We start from the raw sequence: 15099 nt of genomic DNA, 5'->3' as shown, positions 1-15099 counted from the left end.
ATATATAAATACATGCAGAACATGAGACCCAACTCCTAAAGTGAAGGCAGTATTTTTCATCATTGTATTTTTCAGTGCACAGAGTTAGTTGTTGAAGAAGGTGCATCTCTGCTAGCTGATTTTGCTTTACTTTTTACTTTGTGCAAGGCTCTCTTTTGTCTTGCGTGGGTGTAACAATAATCGCTTTTAGATGCATTTAGACTCAGACTAGATTCAGACTGCATTTAGGAATGTTGTGTTGCGTTTACCGTGAAAGTATGCGATAAGTGTCTTGTTGGATTTTAAAAGGCCAACGTAGCTTGTTATAATATTGTGGGAAATGTGCACCTCAAAGCAGAAAAAGCACAGGCAATAAAATAAAATAAACAAAAACTGAAATTGGGTGTTGTTTTTACCTCTGAGTGATCAGGTTAGGGTTAGACTTAATTTAATTTAGATCTGCTTTGTTGTGTTGTATTATTTCATGAAACAAAGTGGTGTAACTGGGATTGTATCACTAGCGAATATTTAACATGTCTTTCATAGTCCTGGTAAATGAGCAATGTTCTTATTCCCACCTCCACCCCATGTGGCTAACAATATTTACTCATTTTAATGTTCTGCCATGATTTCCACATCAAACATCAAAAGTCCTGAATATTATTCAAACAATTGATGGATGCATTGTTTGGTTCCTTTATTTATCTTGATTCATTTGATAGAAAATTATTATCTTGTTCTGACAGCCCATTGTTTCTACAGTGCAAGATCTTCATCTGAAATGGGTAACAAACTAAATGGCAACTATAAGCCTTTGGACGCTGGAACAATTTCTAGATTACTAAGCATTTTACAAGGACCATCTATTTTCATTAATAGTCATAACAAACTCTATTCATATGATTGGACCTTTTGGTCAGTGACATGTCTCAAAAATTACAATTCCTGAGGTATGCTTTATGTAACAGTAAAAGTACAACAATACATCCGATGGACTACACAACGCAAGACCAGGATAACTTTCTAGCTAGCCACTGAACCTGAATGAAAATCTGCTGGGTTTAGTCTTTATTTCTATAAATATATAGCCTTAATCTGGCTGAGAATTAATTGATCAGTATAATGCAATTCATTACTTTGTGTTTTAAATAAAATATTTTGGTTATGCAAAGCTGAGCTGTTTGTAGTCATTGGTAGAATGGCTTTGCAGGCATTATTTATTAAACTTATTATTTAATTGAGCATTTACTGTATTGCCACGTATGCAGATGACCGCCATTTTAATCATTGGCGCAGATGACACACAGCTTACCATAAGCAGGCCCACTAATATCTGTCTGCTGCTACTGGCACTGGCATGTGTCATGCCGTGTTAGGCTGAAGGGGAGAATAATATAAGTCATCTGGTGATGCATCACGCCCTGCCTTTGTGTGTGAGACTGACACTTATTTGAATTCTGGGCTTGTGTTCTGGTTTTCCCCGTGGAATGGGGAAAGTGGTTTTGAAGTGCGCTCCCCTTTCCATGCACGGAGGACCATATTCTGCTCTTCTCCGTTTCGTTGAAGGAGTGCTATGAGGTGCAGTCATAGAGACTGTAGCTGTGATGTTAGGGGCACAGGCCACATTATTCATCCTGGGATATGGCCATTGTAGTGAATTGTGCTTTATCAGTTATCTGAACTGATGACGACTGTCACCTGTGTGCATATGGAAGTCCAGTCAGAAGTCGGCCTGGTACGCTTACATTTATGAGCGGAATATAGGCCATACGAACGCAGCCAACTGGTTAGAAAGGGCCCAGATTGTTGATTGTGGTATTTGGACTCGCTTGTGGTTCAGATCAGATCAGAAGTTTGAATGAGGACAGCCGTGACTTCCAGGCAAAATGACTGTGGCCAAAAAATAGCAGGCCTGACAATCTGCCTCTTCCAGAGAGCCAGTGTATGTGTGGCAGTGTTTTTGTGTTTTATAAACCACATTTTCATTTCACGGCAGAGCTCGTGGCCCACTGAAATGCTTGTCTACGTCTGACAATTGTACACTCACCGAGAATATTTACTTTCTTACAGCGATATATTCAAGCGATTATCCAATCAGCCAATTGTGTGGTCAGGCGGTTCAGTTAATGTTCACATCAACCATCAGAATGGGGTAAAAAATGTGATCTAAGTGACTTTGTCCGTGGAGTGATTGTTGGTGGCAGACAGGGTGGTTTGAGTATCTCAGAAACTGCTGATCTCCTGGGATTTTCATGCACATTAAAAAAAGAAGTAAAGAAATAAAACCTAATAAAGTGCTCACTGAGTGTATATGCAAGAAACAGAAAATTGACCGTAGTGTAACGTTTGCTAGTGTAAACATTAACATAGCCTTGCTAATGTAAAATGTCTGTGCACATAACAGCACCTATAGCATATGATGGCTTGGAAGCTGGGTTTTTTTTTTTTTCCCCTTTTGACTTATTTATACACAGCCTCTTTTCTTTTTTTTCTTCTTTTTTTTTTGTGGGTTTCATGACAATTTTGATGAAGACTCTTCAAATGTTCTTGAATTTAAAATAAGGAGCAGGACTTGGATCCGAAGACCAGGGGAAAGATTTGGATGCAAAACGGGAATAACAGCATCAGCATGTGTGCGGGGTTATGCCATTGTGCTGTGCTGCCTTGGCTGGTCTTAAATCGGTCTTTATTGCTGACGGGGCTCCAGAGAAGACCATCAGAACCAATGGAACAAGGCGGGTTTCCACCACCCCAAATTAGCCTAAATGAAACACTGGTGTTCCCCTTGTCTTTTTCTAGAAATGTGAGACTTTTAACATCTGGTTCTTACTGCAAATGGATGGTGGGCTTGGCTCGCGGTATGAATGTGGAACAAGTGATAGACATAACTATGATCTATTTTATAACGCAACAACACGGTGCCAAGTCTGCATGTTCGTATTCAGTGCTGTTTATTTTAGAGTGAGAATTGCTTCGGAAGGCTCTATATCCAACACAGCAAACTTCATAAGTTGTGGTCGATAAAAACAGTTTCCCTGCATGAGGATTAGAGAGCGGATGGCTTAGTTGGTGTGAAAGCTGAGAAACGCAAGGCAAACTGTCTTGGTGTATCGGTAAGCAATGTAGAAAAGCATTTAATTTGACCCCTGCATCTAAATCTGCAGACTTGCCAGCAGTGTCGGCCAATAAGGAATGCTCTATTCCTGCCGCATTGGCCAGTGAGATGCTGAAAATGGCCTGAGACGTGGTCAGTCATCTCCGTAATCCCACAATTTGGGCTTTATGCGGCAAAGCTCATTTCAGGTGTATATTAAATCAATAAATCAGTGGCATTGCTGCTGGCCCCAAACACTTCAGACGAAAATTTACTTGGTTCACAGACGGCCATGTTTTTAAACATGATTTAAGTTATTATGGCTGTTTAATTTGTAACTGTTACTATGTACACTCAGTGAGCACTTTATTAGGTATTTATTAGACCTATTTATTTTTTGGATGTCTGCTGCTGTTGTAGCCTATTCATGTAGAGGTTTGACGCATTGTGTTTTCGGAGTTGCTCTTCTGTATACCACTGTTGTAATGTGTGGTTATTTACATTACTGTCACCTTCCTCTCAGCTTCGACCAGTCTGGCCCTTCCCATCTGACCTCTCTCATTAATAATGCGTTTCTGCCAGCAGAACAGGATGTTTTTTGATTCTGATGGTTGATGTGAACATAACCTGAAGCGCCTGACCCGTATCTGCAAGATTTCATGCATTGCACTGCTGTCACACGATTGGCTCATTAGATAATCACATGAATAAATTCCTAATAAAGTGCTCAGTGAGTGTATTTCCCAGTCTGTAAGTGTATGACAGGCGGCAGTTCTGAACGATTAAAAGCCTTACACTATTTAATCATTCATTTAGTAATTTTGTTATTTAAATATTTGCATTTTCAATCATTTTAATTGAAACCGTCGTTTTCCCTTCCCCAGCGGCTGGCCTCTCTGTCCTGTGAGCGTGGGGTTCGCACGCAGCTGAAATGGAAACTCAGATTCAGCGCAGTAACGCACAAAACCACAAAGCAAAAATCAGTCCATAATTAGTAGACTATATTTGATCGTTACCCAAGCTTTGGAAGCTTGTGTTTTGGAGTGATAAAAAATGTTAAATCTTAAAAATATCGAGCAATACTGTGATTTGCAAATGCAATTTGCTAGTCCGTAATTAGAGGCTGAAGGTTGATAAGGCATCTTTGGCTTACTTTATTGGGTATGGTTAAATGTTGCCTCGTACATATCATTCAGATTTTGACTATTGACACTGATGGACCTTCTGGATTGTGCTGTTTTTTGTAGTTTGCTGTTTCTGTGGTTATCTGTCTTCCTGCCCAGAGACGACAGATGTAAATTAGCTGCTAGCTAACTCTGGTGCAATTTCCCTTTAAGTGTGCGCTGTCCCTGCAAAAATAAACAATAAAATAAAACAACCTGAAAGGTTTCGGGGGAAAGTTTGTAGTTACTGCAAGGCCTTGAAAAAACAGTCAAACTTGAAATTGATTTTCCTCTATGGCAGCTGTTCAGGCAATGAAAAGCAATGCAGAGACAGTTTATTTTCTGTGGGACCTCTAAGTAACATTACCTTTAACTAACCAGCTAGCTGTGTTAGGTAGTTTGGGTGCATGAACGTGAGCACTAAGTAATGTTACCTCTAGCTATCCAGCTAGCTGTGTTAGGTAGTTTGGGTGGGGTTGAAGAGGGAGGAAGATATTTATTTGATTGTAGACACAGGACCACAGCAAGGCTAAAAAATCCTCCATGGTATCATTTATTTTTTTATGGTGAAATGTTTTGTCTGTCAGATCAGCCTTAATAAGATCATTTTTGAGCGAGCTCAATCTCTCCTGCATTAGTGTAACTCCTCATCTCAGTTATCTGATTTTTTTTTTTATCAAAGAGTATCAGTTCTTGTATAATTATTTCTGAATGCATGAATGAATTAAATGGCTGGTTTTGCTCATGCTGTATCTAGACATTGAAGTTAAGTGCATTCAGTAACAAGAATTGGACAGTTCCTTGTTTTATAAAGGATTGTTTTTAATTTGGTGCAGAATGTTGCAGAAGTTTAAAGGAAGTCTAAAGGAAGGAAACTTTGAGTCACAGATGAGATCATTTGAATGACAAGCAAATGGATCTCTTCAATATTTATTGGAACAACTTACTATCCCAATTCATAGAATTGTACAAATTCAAATGAATGATTTTTATTAAAGGAATATTGTTATTGGAGTTATCCAAATATTTGTCTCGGTGCAAAGAAATGGCCTACTGGATCTTGGCTGGAGTTCTTGGTGATGTGCTTCAGCGCTCACCTGCCAAGAATAAATTCAAGACATTTAACTACAATGGAAAAGTCTATACGGAACTCAATCACATTTAATGTCAGCAGTGTTGGTTGAGCCAAGAAATGATAGACTGAGCTTAAGAGGTGAATCTAAGGAAAATCGCCTTCAGCTCAGGCATCAGAAGTAGCTTTTTTTTCCCAAAGAAGGGAAGGTAGAGAAAATGTAAGAGTCCACTGAAAAGCATCTTCCGAGAGGTAGCATTTATACATTATCACTCTGTTGTAATCATATAGTGATGCCATTGAAAGGTATGATTTGTATGTACTTTTCTTTCGCTATACCAACTAATCTCAGTTTTGACTTTTGAGGTAATTTTGAGGTTCCTGCAGTTATCCTAGCCTATTTAAAATACTATTTTCTGAACTATCCATTATGTAGAGATCCAAACATCTCAACATATTCAAGCCTAGTATGGTTTAAAAACATTTTTAAAAACTACTCTCTTCGCCTATCTCCCGCCCTCTCACTCAATCTCATTCTCTTGAAAAGTGGTATTGCTATTTTTTTTAAGTTTTTCGCTCAACAGAAACCGAGACATAATTCAGTATTGGCCAGTTCTGAAGAAAATTACTGGTGTCTGGGGGATTGTTAGACACTGTTACGGTGGGGGGCTGTAACAGTATGTTTCACAGGGCTACTCGCTGACCTTGTGCGCATCCTTTGGTGAAATATGGAGGCTGGCGTTTTGGTTCCAGGCCTCCTCGGGCAGTGGCAGTGTCATTCGGGAAGCTGAAACGGGCGACGGCGTGGCAGGGGAGGTGTGATCTGAGAGGGTCTTCTCCCCAGGGGAGGTGTGGTCTGAGAGGGTCTTCTCCCCAGGGGAGGTGTTGTCTGAGAGGGTCTTCTCCCCAGGGTAGGTGTGGTCTGAGAGGGTCTTCTCCCCAGCTTAGGTGTGGTCTGAGAGGGTCTTTTCCCCAGGGGAGGTGTGGTCTGACAGGGTCTTCTCCCCAGGGGAGGTGTTGTCTGAGAGGGTCTTCTCCCCAGGGGAGGTGTTGTCTGAGAGGGTCTTCTCCCCAGGGGAGGTGTTGTCTGAGCGGGTCTTCTCCCCAGGGGAGGTGTGGTCTGAGAGGGTCTTCTCCCCAGGTATGAGCAGATGGAGGCATCTGGCGTGCTCTCCGCTTGCCTCTTAAACAGCATCCTGGCTGTCAAATCTGCCCAGGCACGCCATGTGTGCTTCAGATGGCGGTGGAATTTAGGGAGAGGGGAGGTACCGGCCCCTTCCCTGTGGTGTGAGGAGCAGAAAAAAGACGTGTAGCACCCCCCCCCTCTCTCTCTCTCTCGTGCTCCCTCTCCTTCTCTCACTCTCTCTCTCTCTCTCTCTCTCTCTCTCGCGCTCGCGCTCCCTCTCCTTCGCTCACTCTGTCAGACAGCGACTTGCCCGAGTTGTCTGCAACGATCGTAATGGGCTAGACGAAGAACACCTTAAAGCTTCAGCGCTCTGAAATTTAGATCGTAGAGGTTTTGAAAGCAAAACAACCGATTTCTGAATCTTAAGAATGTGCCTGTGCTATCTTGTTGATTGAAATTATATCGCCGGCCTGGTGGACTATTTTGAGCTCTGCGTGAGTCTGCCAGCAAGGGAGACTGCAGGTCTTACAATATTGTAAAACAAAGCGTCCAGGAGTGTCTCTGAAGTGATTCTTTGTCAGGCGTGAACCTGCAGTGGAAGAATGCTGTGTGTCACTTCACAAGGTGATCCGACTCTTTCGGTCTCATTCTTCTTCTGTCTTTCTATCTCTCCCGACTGAGTGTTATGGAAGAGTTCTAGTCTAGGCAGAGCTGACAGGTCTAACCAAGGATTAAATGGCATAACTAATAGCATGAAGCCAGTGGCTTGGCAACTGGTAAAAGAGGTTAAAAAAAGATAGTAAAACCGGAGTTTTAATTTTTAACTTTTATAACATTACTGAAAGGGTTATAGCCTGCTTCAATACTTCTCAGTGGTGGGCCCACTTTTAATTCAAATGTCTCTTTATTTGTTTGGTACTTTGATCAAAACTATTGCTGAATGCTGATTGACATTCCACTGCCTTTGATAGCAGGATTCACGCTGCATTTATTAATATTACTTTTGTAGACAATTAAATGTTTAAGTATTTGTGGCAGAGCAGAATATTGATGAGCTACACTCACCAAGCACTTTATTAGGAACATTTTTACTTTATTACATCTACTTATTCATGCGATTATCTAATCAGCCAATTGTGTGGCAGCTGTGCAATGCGTACAATCATGTAGATGCGGGTCAGGAGCTTCAGTTAATGTTCTCATCAACCATCAGAATGGGGAAAAAATGTGATCTAAGTGACTTTGACTGTGGAATGATTGTTGGTGGCAGACAGGGTGGTTTGAGTATCTCAGAAACTGCTGATCTCGTGGGATTTTCACACGCACTAGTCTCTAGAGTGTGCAAAGAATGGTGCAAAAAACAAACAAAAATAATCCAGTGAGCAGCAGTTCTGCAGACAGAAATGCCTTGTTATGAGAGACGTTAGAGGAGAATAGCCAGACTGGTCAAAGCAGACAGGAAGGTGACAGTAACGGAAACAACCACACATTACAACAGTGGTATGCAGAAGAGCATCTCTGAACACACAACGCATCATAAATCTTAAGTGGATACAGCAGTAGAAGTCTTAAAAATATGTCTAATAAATACGAGTTTGCTGACCGATTTTGCGAGGTGAGTTTGCTATAAGAGAGTTCATATTAATGCAGGATTATGAGTTTGGCACTGTGAAAATGCAGGTCTATTGATTTGACTCTGTCTTGATTCAGAAAATCTGGGCAACTGTGATAATGTGATTTTGTGATCTGATTCATGTAACACCTGCTCAAGAGGAGGCAAGCTAGCCAAAATATTCTCAAAATATTGTATTATTAGTCAGTATGCTTGTAAATAAGGAGCCTGTCTGCTTTTGAATAATAAATAGCATGTGAAATTATGGAATGTGTTTGACTTGTTGATGGGGGGTTTGGTATTTCACAACACTTCAACGAGTGGACCGCAACGAATATAATTAGTATTTTGTGGGTGGGATAATACCCTCAACTCACGATACGAGACGATATTGGTTTCACGACGCGATACGGTCCTGATATAAAAAATTAAGTTCAGATTAAGACGATGTATAACTGAATAAGATTACCTGTCCTGAGGCAAGATGTGTACCTGCTATGATGTGATGATTAAGTAAACTTTCAGTCTTGTTCAGTAGCATTCAACCTCATGAGTCATGTTTGGTTTTGTGTCTTTGTAAAGGGCTGGCACTACGTTACGACTGAAATGTGCGCTCCAAAGTGCTAGTTCGCTTCTGAAACTGAAAACGACCTTAGGTTATGAGTCATTTATAAACGCCGATGCATTTCCTGATTTCCTCTACTCGTGTACTTGATTGGAGTAAAGGTGTTGCAAATGGTTGACGTAAAGTTGATTATCCTTTTGCTAATTTTAAAATATGTGGTTATGTGAATTTGTGAATAGTGAATTTGTTGTTTTGGCAATACATTTTTAAGCTCCGCGATCCATATTGTCATGTTTTCATATTGCAATATATTGTCACAATATACTATCCCTAATTAGTATACAGGATGGTATTATTGTGATTATTGTACTTATTTTTTATGATCCTCTCGACTTATTGCTGTCTGAAGATAACTGCAAGGAGAGGGGGTTTGGGACAGAGAGGTAGGGGACGGTGACAGGTGGGGATTTTTCGGGATACAAAGTGTTGCATAGTTTTAGAAGCAAAGTGCAGTATTTTACACTTCATAAGACCCATAATATCATTTAGATTCCATGTGTCCTTTGGAGTCTCCAAATGTCCTTTTTGGAAAACTGCCTAGACATAGATTAGAAAAAAACAATGCAGAATGCTCATTTTTGGTGGTTGTGAGTTGGCTCCATTGTATTTGTAAGTGCACCAGCCACAGCTACAATAATCTGTCTCCAGTCAAATTCATCCAGTTTGAGCTTCTGTAACTTTGTTTTAGTAATATTCTGGGTATGTCATTTGTAATCTTGAGCCAAGAGAAGGGGCGATATTAAGGGGTTAAACCAGGCCAATGCACAGCTGCCAGACGACTGGGAGGCCCTTCAGAGAGGAGAGCATTCCTCCCTCCCCCCCCCACCCCCAATCTGTCCCTTTGGCCCCCGGGCCCTGGTCCCCATGCCCTACATTTGGCTGAGACGAAGGGGCCCCCTGTGCTCGGTGCAGGGAAGGGTCCGTTTCCTGGCTGACATTATGAGCAGCTCTGCACACCATTTATAAAGTTTACATTTTCGTGAAACTGAAGTTGGGTGGCACAGTGTGTAGAATTTTAATTGTTATTGCAATGCGATTAGCACATTGCTAGGGTGGCGACAGCAGAATGATTTTAATTCATTAATAGTGAAGGTTGTGGAGACGCAGAATGATTTTAATTCATTAATAGTAAAGGTTGCGAAGACGCAGAATGATTTTAATTCATTAATAGTAAAGGTTGCGGAGACGCAGAATGATTTTAATTCATTAATAGTAAAGGTTGCGGAGACGCAGAATGATTTTAATTCATTAATAGTAAAGGTTGCGGAGACGCAGAATGATTTTAATTAATTAATAGTAAAGGTTGCGGAGACGCAGAATGATTTTAATTCATTAATAGTAAAGGTTGCGAAGACGCAGAATGATTTAAATTCATTAATACTATAGGTTGTAGAGACGCAGAATGATTTTAATTCATTAATAGTGAAGGTTGTGGAGATGCAGAATGATTTTAATTAATTAATAGTGAAGGTTGTGGAGATGCAGAATGATTTTAATTCATTAATAGTAAAGGTTGTGGAGACGCAGAATGATTTTAATTCATTAATAGTAAAGGTTGTGGAGACGCAGAATGATTTTAATTCATTAATAGTAAAGGTTGTGGAGACGCAGAATGATTTTAATTCATTAAAAGTAAAGGTTGCGGAGACGCAGAAAGCAGAGAATTGCGCACATGACGTCATGTGAGTGAGACGAGCAACTTTCACCCCAAGGCACGTTTTGGCACATTGCTAGATGCCAATGAAGAGACGTTCAAAGTTTATACTTTACATTTAAATCTGAAAACAGCCCAGTACCAATTTTCTGATGGAAATGACAATTGTCTGATATGAGACGTGACTTTCTAACTACTTCAATAAAGGATTTGGTGTGTTCACTTTAAGAGTTTGCAGCGATGGTTTTGAACCTTAAAGTCTAAGGAACGCCTGTTCTGCTAGTTTAGGTCATGACTTTCTCCTGATTTAAACTTCCCCTCCCCATATCTGTTTTCTACACCCTAATGTAAAAAACAAAGACTGACCTGTGAATATTGCTTATGGTTATGACTGCACTGCCTGCCTGTGTTTCGCTATTTTTTCATTCAATGCATCCGTTTCACTAAAATGCCAAAAAAAAAAAAAAAGATGCTTTATTATATGTGGTCTTGCCTTTCAAAATTGTAGTTCCTGATCCTCGTGTAGGCCCACATTAAAACTGTATACTCACACAATGTACAGTATACGGAGTGCATCGTGGGTGGTTTTTAACATGGAATTTTATGGTAGCGAGTAAAGGTAGTGTGCTCAGGTTTAGCCAGTGCGCAAAAGCGTCTTTGCGAATGAAAAAAAGATTTATAGTGCCGCCAAATATCTATAATCTCCATGTAATGTACTGCTGTGCTCTCTCCTCTCTCCCTCCCTCCCTCCTCCCTCCTCCCTCCCGGTGTGGACAGATGTACAGGAGGCCCTGACAGACTGTTTAAATGTCGCGCAGTGTGCGTGCGCAGTAACCTTGGACGTTATCTTCCACTTCAGCTTCGTGACAGACTGCCGCTGGGACGGGTTCTCCGGGCCGCACGCTCGTGAAAACACCGCCCTTGTAAGAAATCGCGGTGGGTTGTTGTCATAAACACTAGAACACAACCGGCCTAATCTCGAGAGGATCTCCCAAAGACTCCCGTTCCGAAACAACACGTTGTGTATCGCTGCACAGCAGTGCTTATATTACCATGTAAAATCTGGTTGAAATAAACCGCTTCTTTCATTACAGCTAACTCACAAGCTGTCATTTGCTTTGCAACAGGCAATTACTGTCCTGTTAAATTAGGGCCTAAAACCCCCCCCCCCCAAAAAAAACATGCTGATGCCATTTTGTTGTCTTTCCATTTCCAGTTCATGACATGAAGTAATTTTATGAAAGGAAATCTGCTACAATCCTGGAAATAGACTTGGAGAGATCGCTTGAGCGGACACAGAGCCGTCTGTTCACCCCATGCTGGTATCGCGGCGTGACATACTTAATTTGGAGGCTTTATTTAGAAGTTAAACATATGTTAATGTTGGCTCGAGCAGCTGATGGCGAGCGCACGTCAGCGGGCGCTTCGTGATGTAACCACCTGTAAGTGCGGCGTGAAGCCCTTCCAGGATTACGCAACCGCCGCGGCCGCATTCTCCAGGCAGGTTCGGCCCGATCGTTCCCGTTTAACGAGAAACAAACACCGCGGACGGCGTCCGCCCAGCGCGCTCTGTTAGTCACCCCCTCATGAGCGCGCTGAAGGCGGAACGCCCTTGTCTTGTCCCGGGGTTGTTATGATGGAGGCTTCGCAGAGCGTGACGGTAATGCCTAGCTCTTTCTCCCGTGACTGCTCCAAAGGGCCTGAAGAGCAGGTCCCAGGCATTAGCGTCGCAGAGTGTTTAGAGTGGGCGGCACGTTGCCAACCGTTCCTGGAAAGACTGTGCCCGGAATCAGAGATTTACCAACTGTAGGTATGTTTTTTTTTTTTTTCTTCAGAATCCTTTGGGGTCAAAAATGATGGATTGTGACTCAAACAAAAACTCATTTTCTCCATTGTATTTTGTGCAGGGGGAGGGTGGTTTTGAAAATAAACGACTGAAACGCCGATCAAACGATGAAGCAGCGAGGCGAGGAGGTGGTGAATGAAGTCAAATCGAAACTTTCAACTGTTGCTGGCGGCCCGTTTGATTTTTAGGATGCGTTCTTTTCAAGTGTTTGAAGGGCTTTTAGACAATATGAGATGATGTGCACAGCATTAAAGCAGCAGCTGAAAGTTCCTCTGCAGTATTGATGAAAATGCACTTGACTTGTTGAAGTTATCCACTGGCCGTTGTTGCATCTTGTAAGTAATTTTGTCATAGAATGTAAATGAGAAATATCACTTACGAAATTACTACTGCCCACAAATTGCGTCTTACTCATAACGGCTATATGTCAAATGTAGGCTTTTGGAAAACCCACTGGAGAAGAGGAGTTATAAAGCAAACCGATCAGATTGTAGAGACACAAGTGCAATGCTGTTCTGCTTCCATTTCACACTAATTCTCCACTGGGCCTATGAATGCGGTGTAGATGTAGCTAATGGGGCTGTGGAAAATAGCCTGGGCATATAGCCTGTGATTCACTTTAAAATCTGAAATAGCCCCAAACTACCCCCACTAAGATATATTTAAATTAATGTTTTGGGTAGGCTAAGTTTAGCTGTTAAAAAAGTTGATTGACCAAGTAACCAAACATTGTTTTAATGATTTCTTAATGCGTGCAATAATTATTTTATTATTTTATTACTTTAATTATTCAGATTCAAATTATCTTTATTCTGTTAACTACATTGGGTAATTAAGTGTGAAATCAAATTAGCAAGGGCTACTGTCGTGTAATGGTGCTAGCAAAGGGAAATGCACACTCAGTGAGCACTTTTGTAGACATTATTTAGACTTACTAAATCTTATGCTGCCGCTTGAATGCTCACTGCGGTGATCCTCGAGTGACATGACAATACACTCAGTGAGCACTTTATTAGGTATTTATTAGACATATTTTTAAGACTTCTACTGCTGTAGCCTATCCACTTAGAGTTATGATGCGTTGTGTGTTCGGAGATGCTCTTCTGCATACCACTGTTGTAATGTGTGGTTATTTGTGTTACTGTCACCTTCCTGTCAGCTTTGACCAGTCTGGCCATTCTCCTCTGAGCTCTCTCATTAACAAGCTGTTTCTGCCAGCAGAACTGCTGCTCATTGGATGTTTTTTCTGCTTACTGAAATGTGATCAGAAATTTCTGAGATACTCAAATCACCCTGTCTAGCACCAACAATCATTCCACAGTCAAAGTCGCTTAGATCACAGCTGAACCTCTTGACCACATCTGCATGCTTTTATGCATTTAGTTGCTGCCACGTGATTGGCTGATTAAATTGTAGCATTGCCAGGCTGGTGTACAGGTCTACCTAATAAAGTGCTCACTTGAGTGTAGGTTAATGAACAGGAGTGGTGATTATTTTTAACCGCTTGAGCCAGATATACCCGAAGGCGTGTTGTGGATAGTTGAACAGTGGCTAGCAGGACCTGAATGCTGGGTGTTCAGCTGTCGGGATTGGGCGCGCGAACGAGCCAATGAGCGCAGCCGACTCCGCTCAGGGGCGTGGCAGAGGCGTGCACCGTCTGCCCAAAGTTTCCATCCGAGCGAGGCTGGGGCCCTGGGGCCCGCGGGCGGCCACTTCCTGAACAGCCGCTGCTAACCCGCCCACGCCCGGCCCACGCGCCCCTGAGAGGGACCAGAGAGGGGAAGTGTTATTAACATCAACCGCTACCTTGTACATACAGCCAACCCCAGGGCTCTTCAGACTTTTTGTTTTAGCCCAGTGCTATGACACCTGATTCTCTGAGCGAGACCTGGGAGGGGAACGTGTTATTAAACACGAAAAAAACATGTACAAATAGCCCAGGGGTGTCAAACTCCAGTCCTGGAGGGCCGCAGTGTCTCCTGGTTTTTGTTGTGTTTCAGCACGAGTGATGAATTCAAGTCTGTATAAAATATAAGGTGTGAGAAATATAACCGTCCAGTTGTTGTAAAGCACAATGTTCTCTATATGCTTTCATAGTACTTGTGCTATGAAGGTTTTATGTTATTCATGCCTGTAATATGAAAAAGCGAACTGGATCGCAATGCTAAATGGTGAACAGTTGAATTTGAATCATTTCTTTTTAACCTCCCGCAATCCCACAGCTGTCTGAAAGTCCTCACGCCTTTATCTTTATCTCCACGTCAGACGTTGGAGATCAGGGCGTGCGGACGCGTTTCAGACTACCGTCTCTTCACGCTACCTGGGGACGGCCGCTGTAACGCGCTGAAAACGTTGACGCATTAATGCCTCTGCACCGCGTCTCTTCACGCTACCCGCGGCCCGGCCGCTGTAGCGCGTTTAAAACCCTGGGGATCTGAAGCGGTACCCGGGGAGACTTGGGTAGTTTATCTGGGAGAGTCCCTGGGTGACTCAACGGCCCAGACGGGCACCTGGGAGCCATTTTGACTGTGAGTGAAAGGTCTGGGTGAGTGAGTCACCGCCAGGTTATCGCCTCGCAACGCCATTTCTGGCTAATGTTAGCCCGCAAAGCCTCTTTGGGTTCTTTATTTAACTAGATCATCTGTCTGATATGCGGGCTCTTCAGTAGTGGATGACGCTGTCGGTTAAGCCGTCCGCCGGCTCACCAGACAAGACGCTCCAGATGAGAGATCCAGCAAATTATTATGCCGTACATTTCTAATCTGAACGAATTTATCTTTGTTCTAACAATTAGCCACACCGTTGACACACAGCACCTGGCTGCTTTGGGGATGAAATTGCAGTACCTGCCGAGGCTTACTCAATATTAATTCAGCTATATAAACAGCTTCCCGTGGTCTTGGGGATCATTGTTATGCTCTTAAGGAC

General features: G+C 42.2%; 1 protein-coding gene across 5 annotated transcripts in view; it reads left to right on the top strand.

Moving 5' to 3' along the window:
- The window catches only part of LOC133130919 (nuclear factor of activated T-cells, cytoplasmic 3-like), a 79825-nt gene that overhangs the window by 2321 nt on the left and 62405 nt on the right, over positions 1-15099 (top strand). Inside the window, exon 1 of one of the 5 annotated variants that reach the window (XM_061245917.1) lies at positions 6948-7058. The exons of 2 other annotated variants lie outside the window; for them this stretch is intronic. In XM_061245917.1, the coding sequence (XP_061101901.1) occupies positions 7037-7058 (22 nt within the window). In that variant the 5' untranslated portion in view covers positions 6948-7036. Of the gene's footprint in view, positions 1-6947; positions 7059-14453; positions 14717-15099 lie in introns of those variants that run through there. 2 more of the 5 variants (XM_061245921.1, XM_061245919.1) reach the window with 2 other exon arrangements.

This window comes from Conger conger, chromosome 6 (assembly GCF_963514075.1).
Source record: "Conger conger chromosome 6, fConCon1.1, whole genome shotgun sequence".
In the NCBI taxonomy this organism is placed as follows: Eukaryota; Metazoa; Chordata; class Actinopteri; order Anguilliformes; family Congridae; genus Conger; species Conger conger.
Note: the sequence above shows the minus strand (reverse complement) of the source record. Positions and strands in the feature narration are given on the sequence as shown.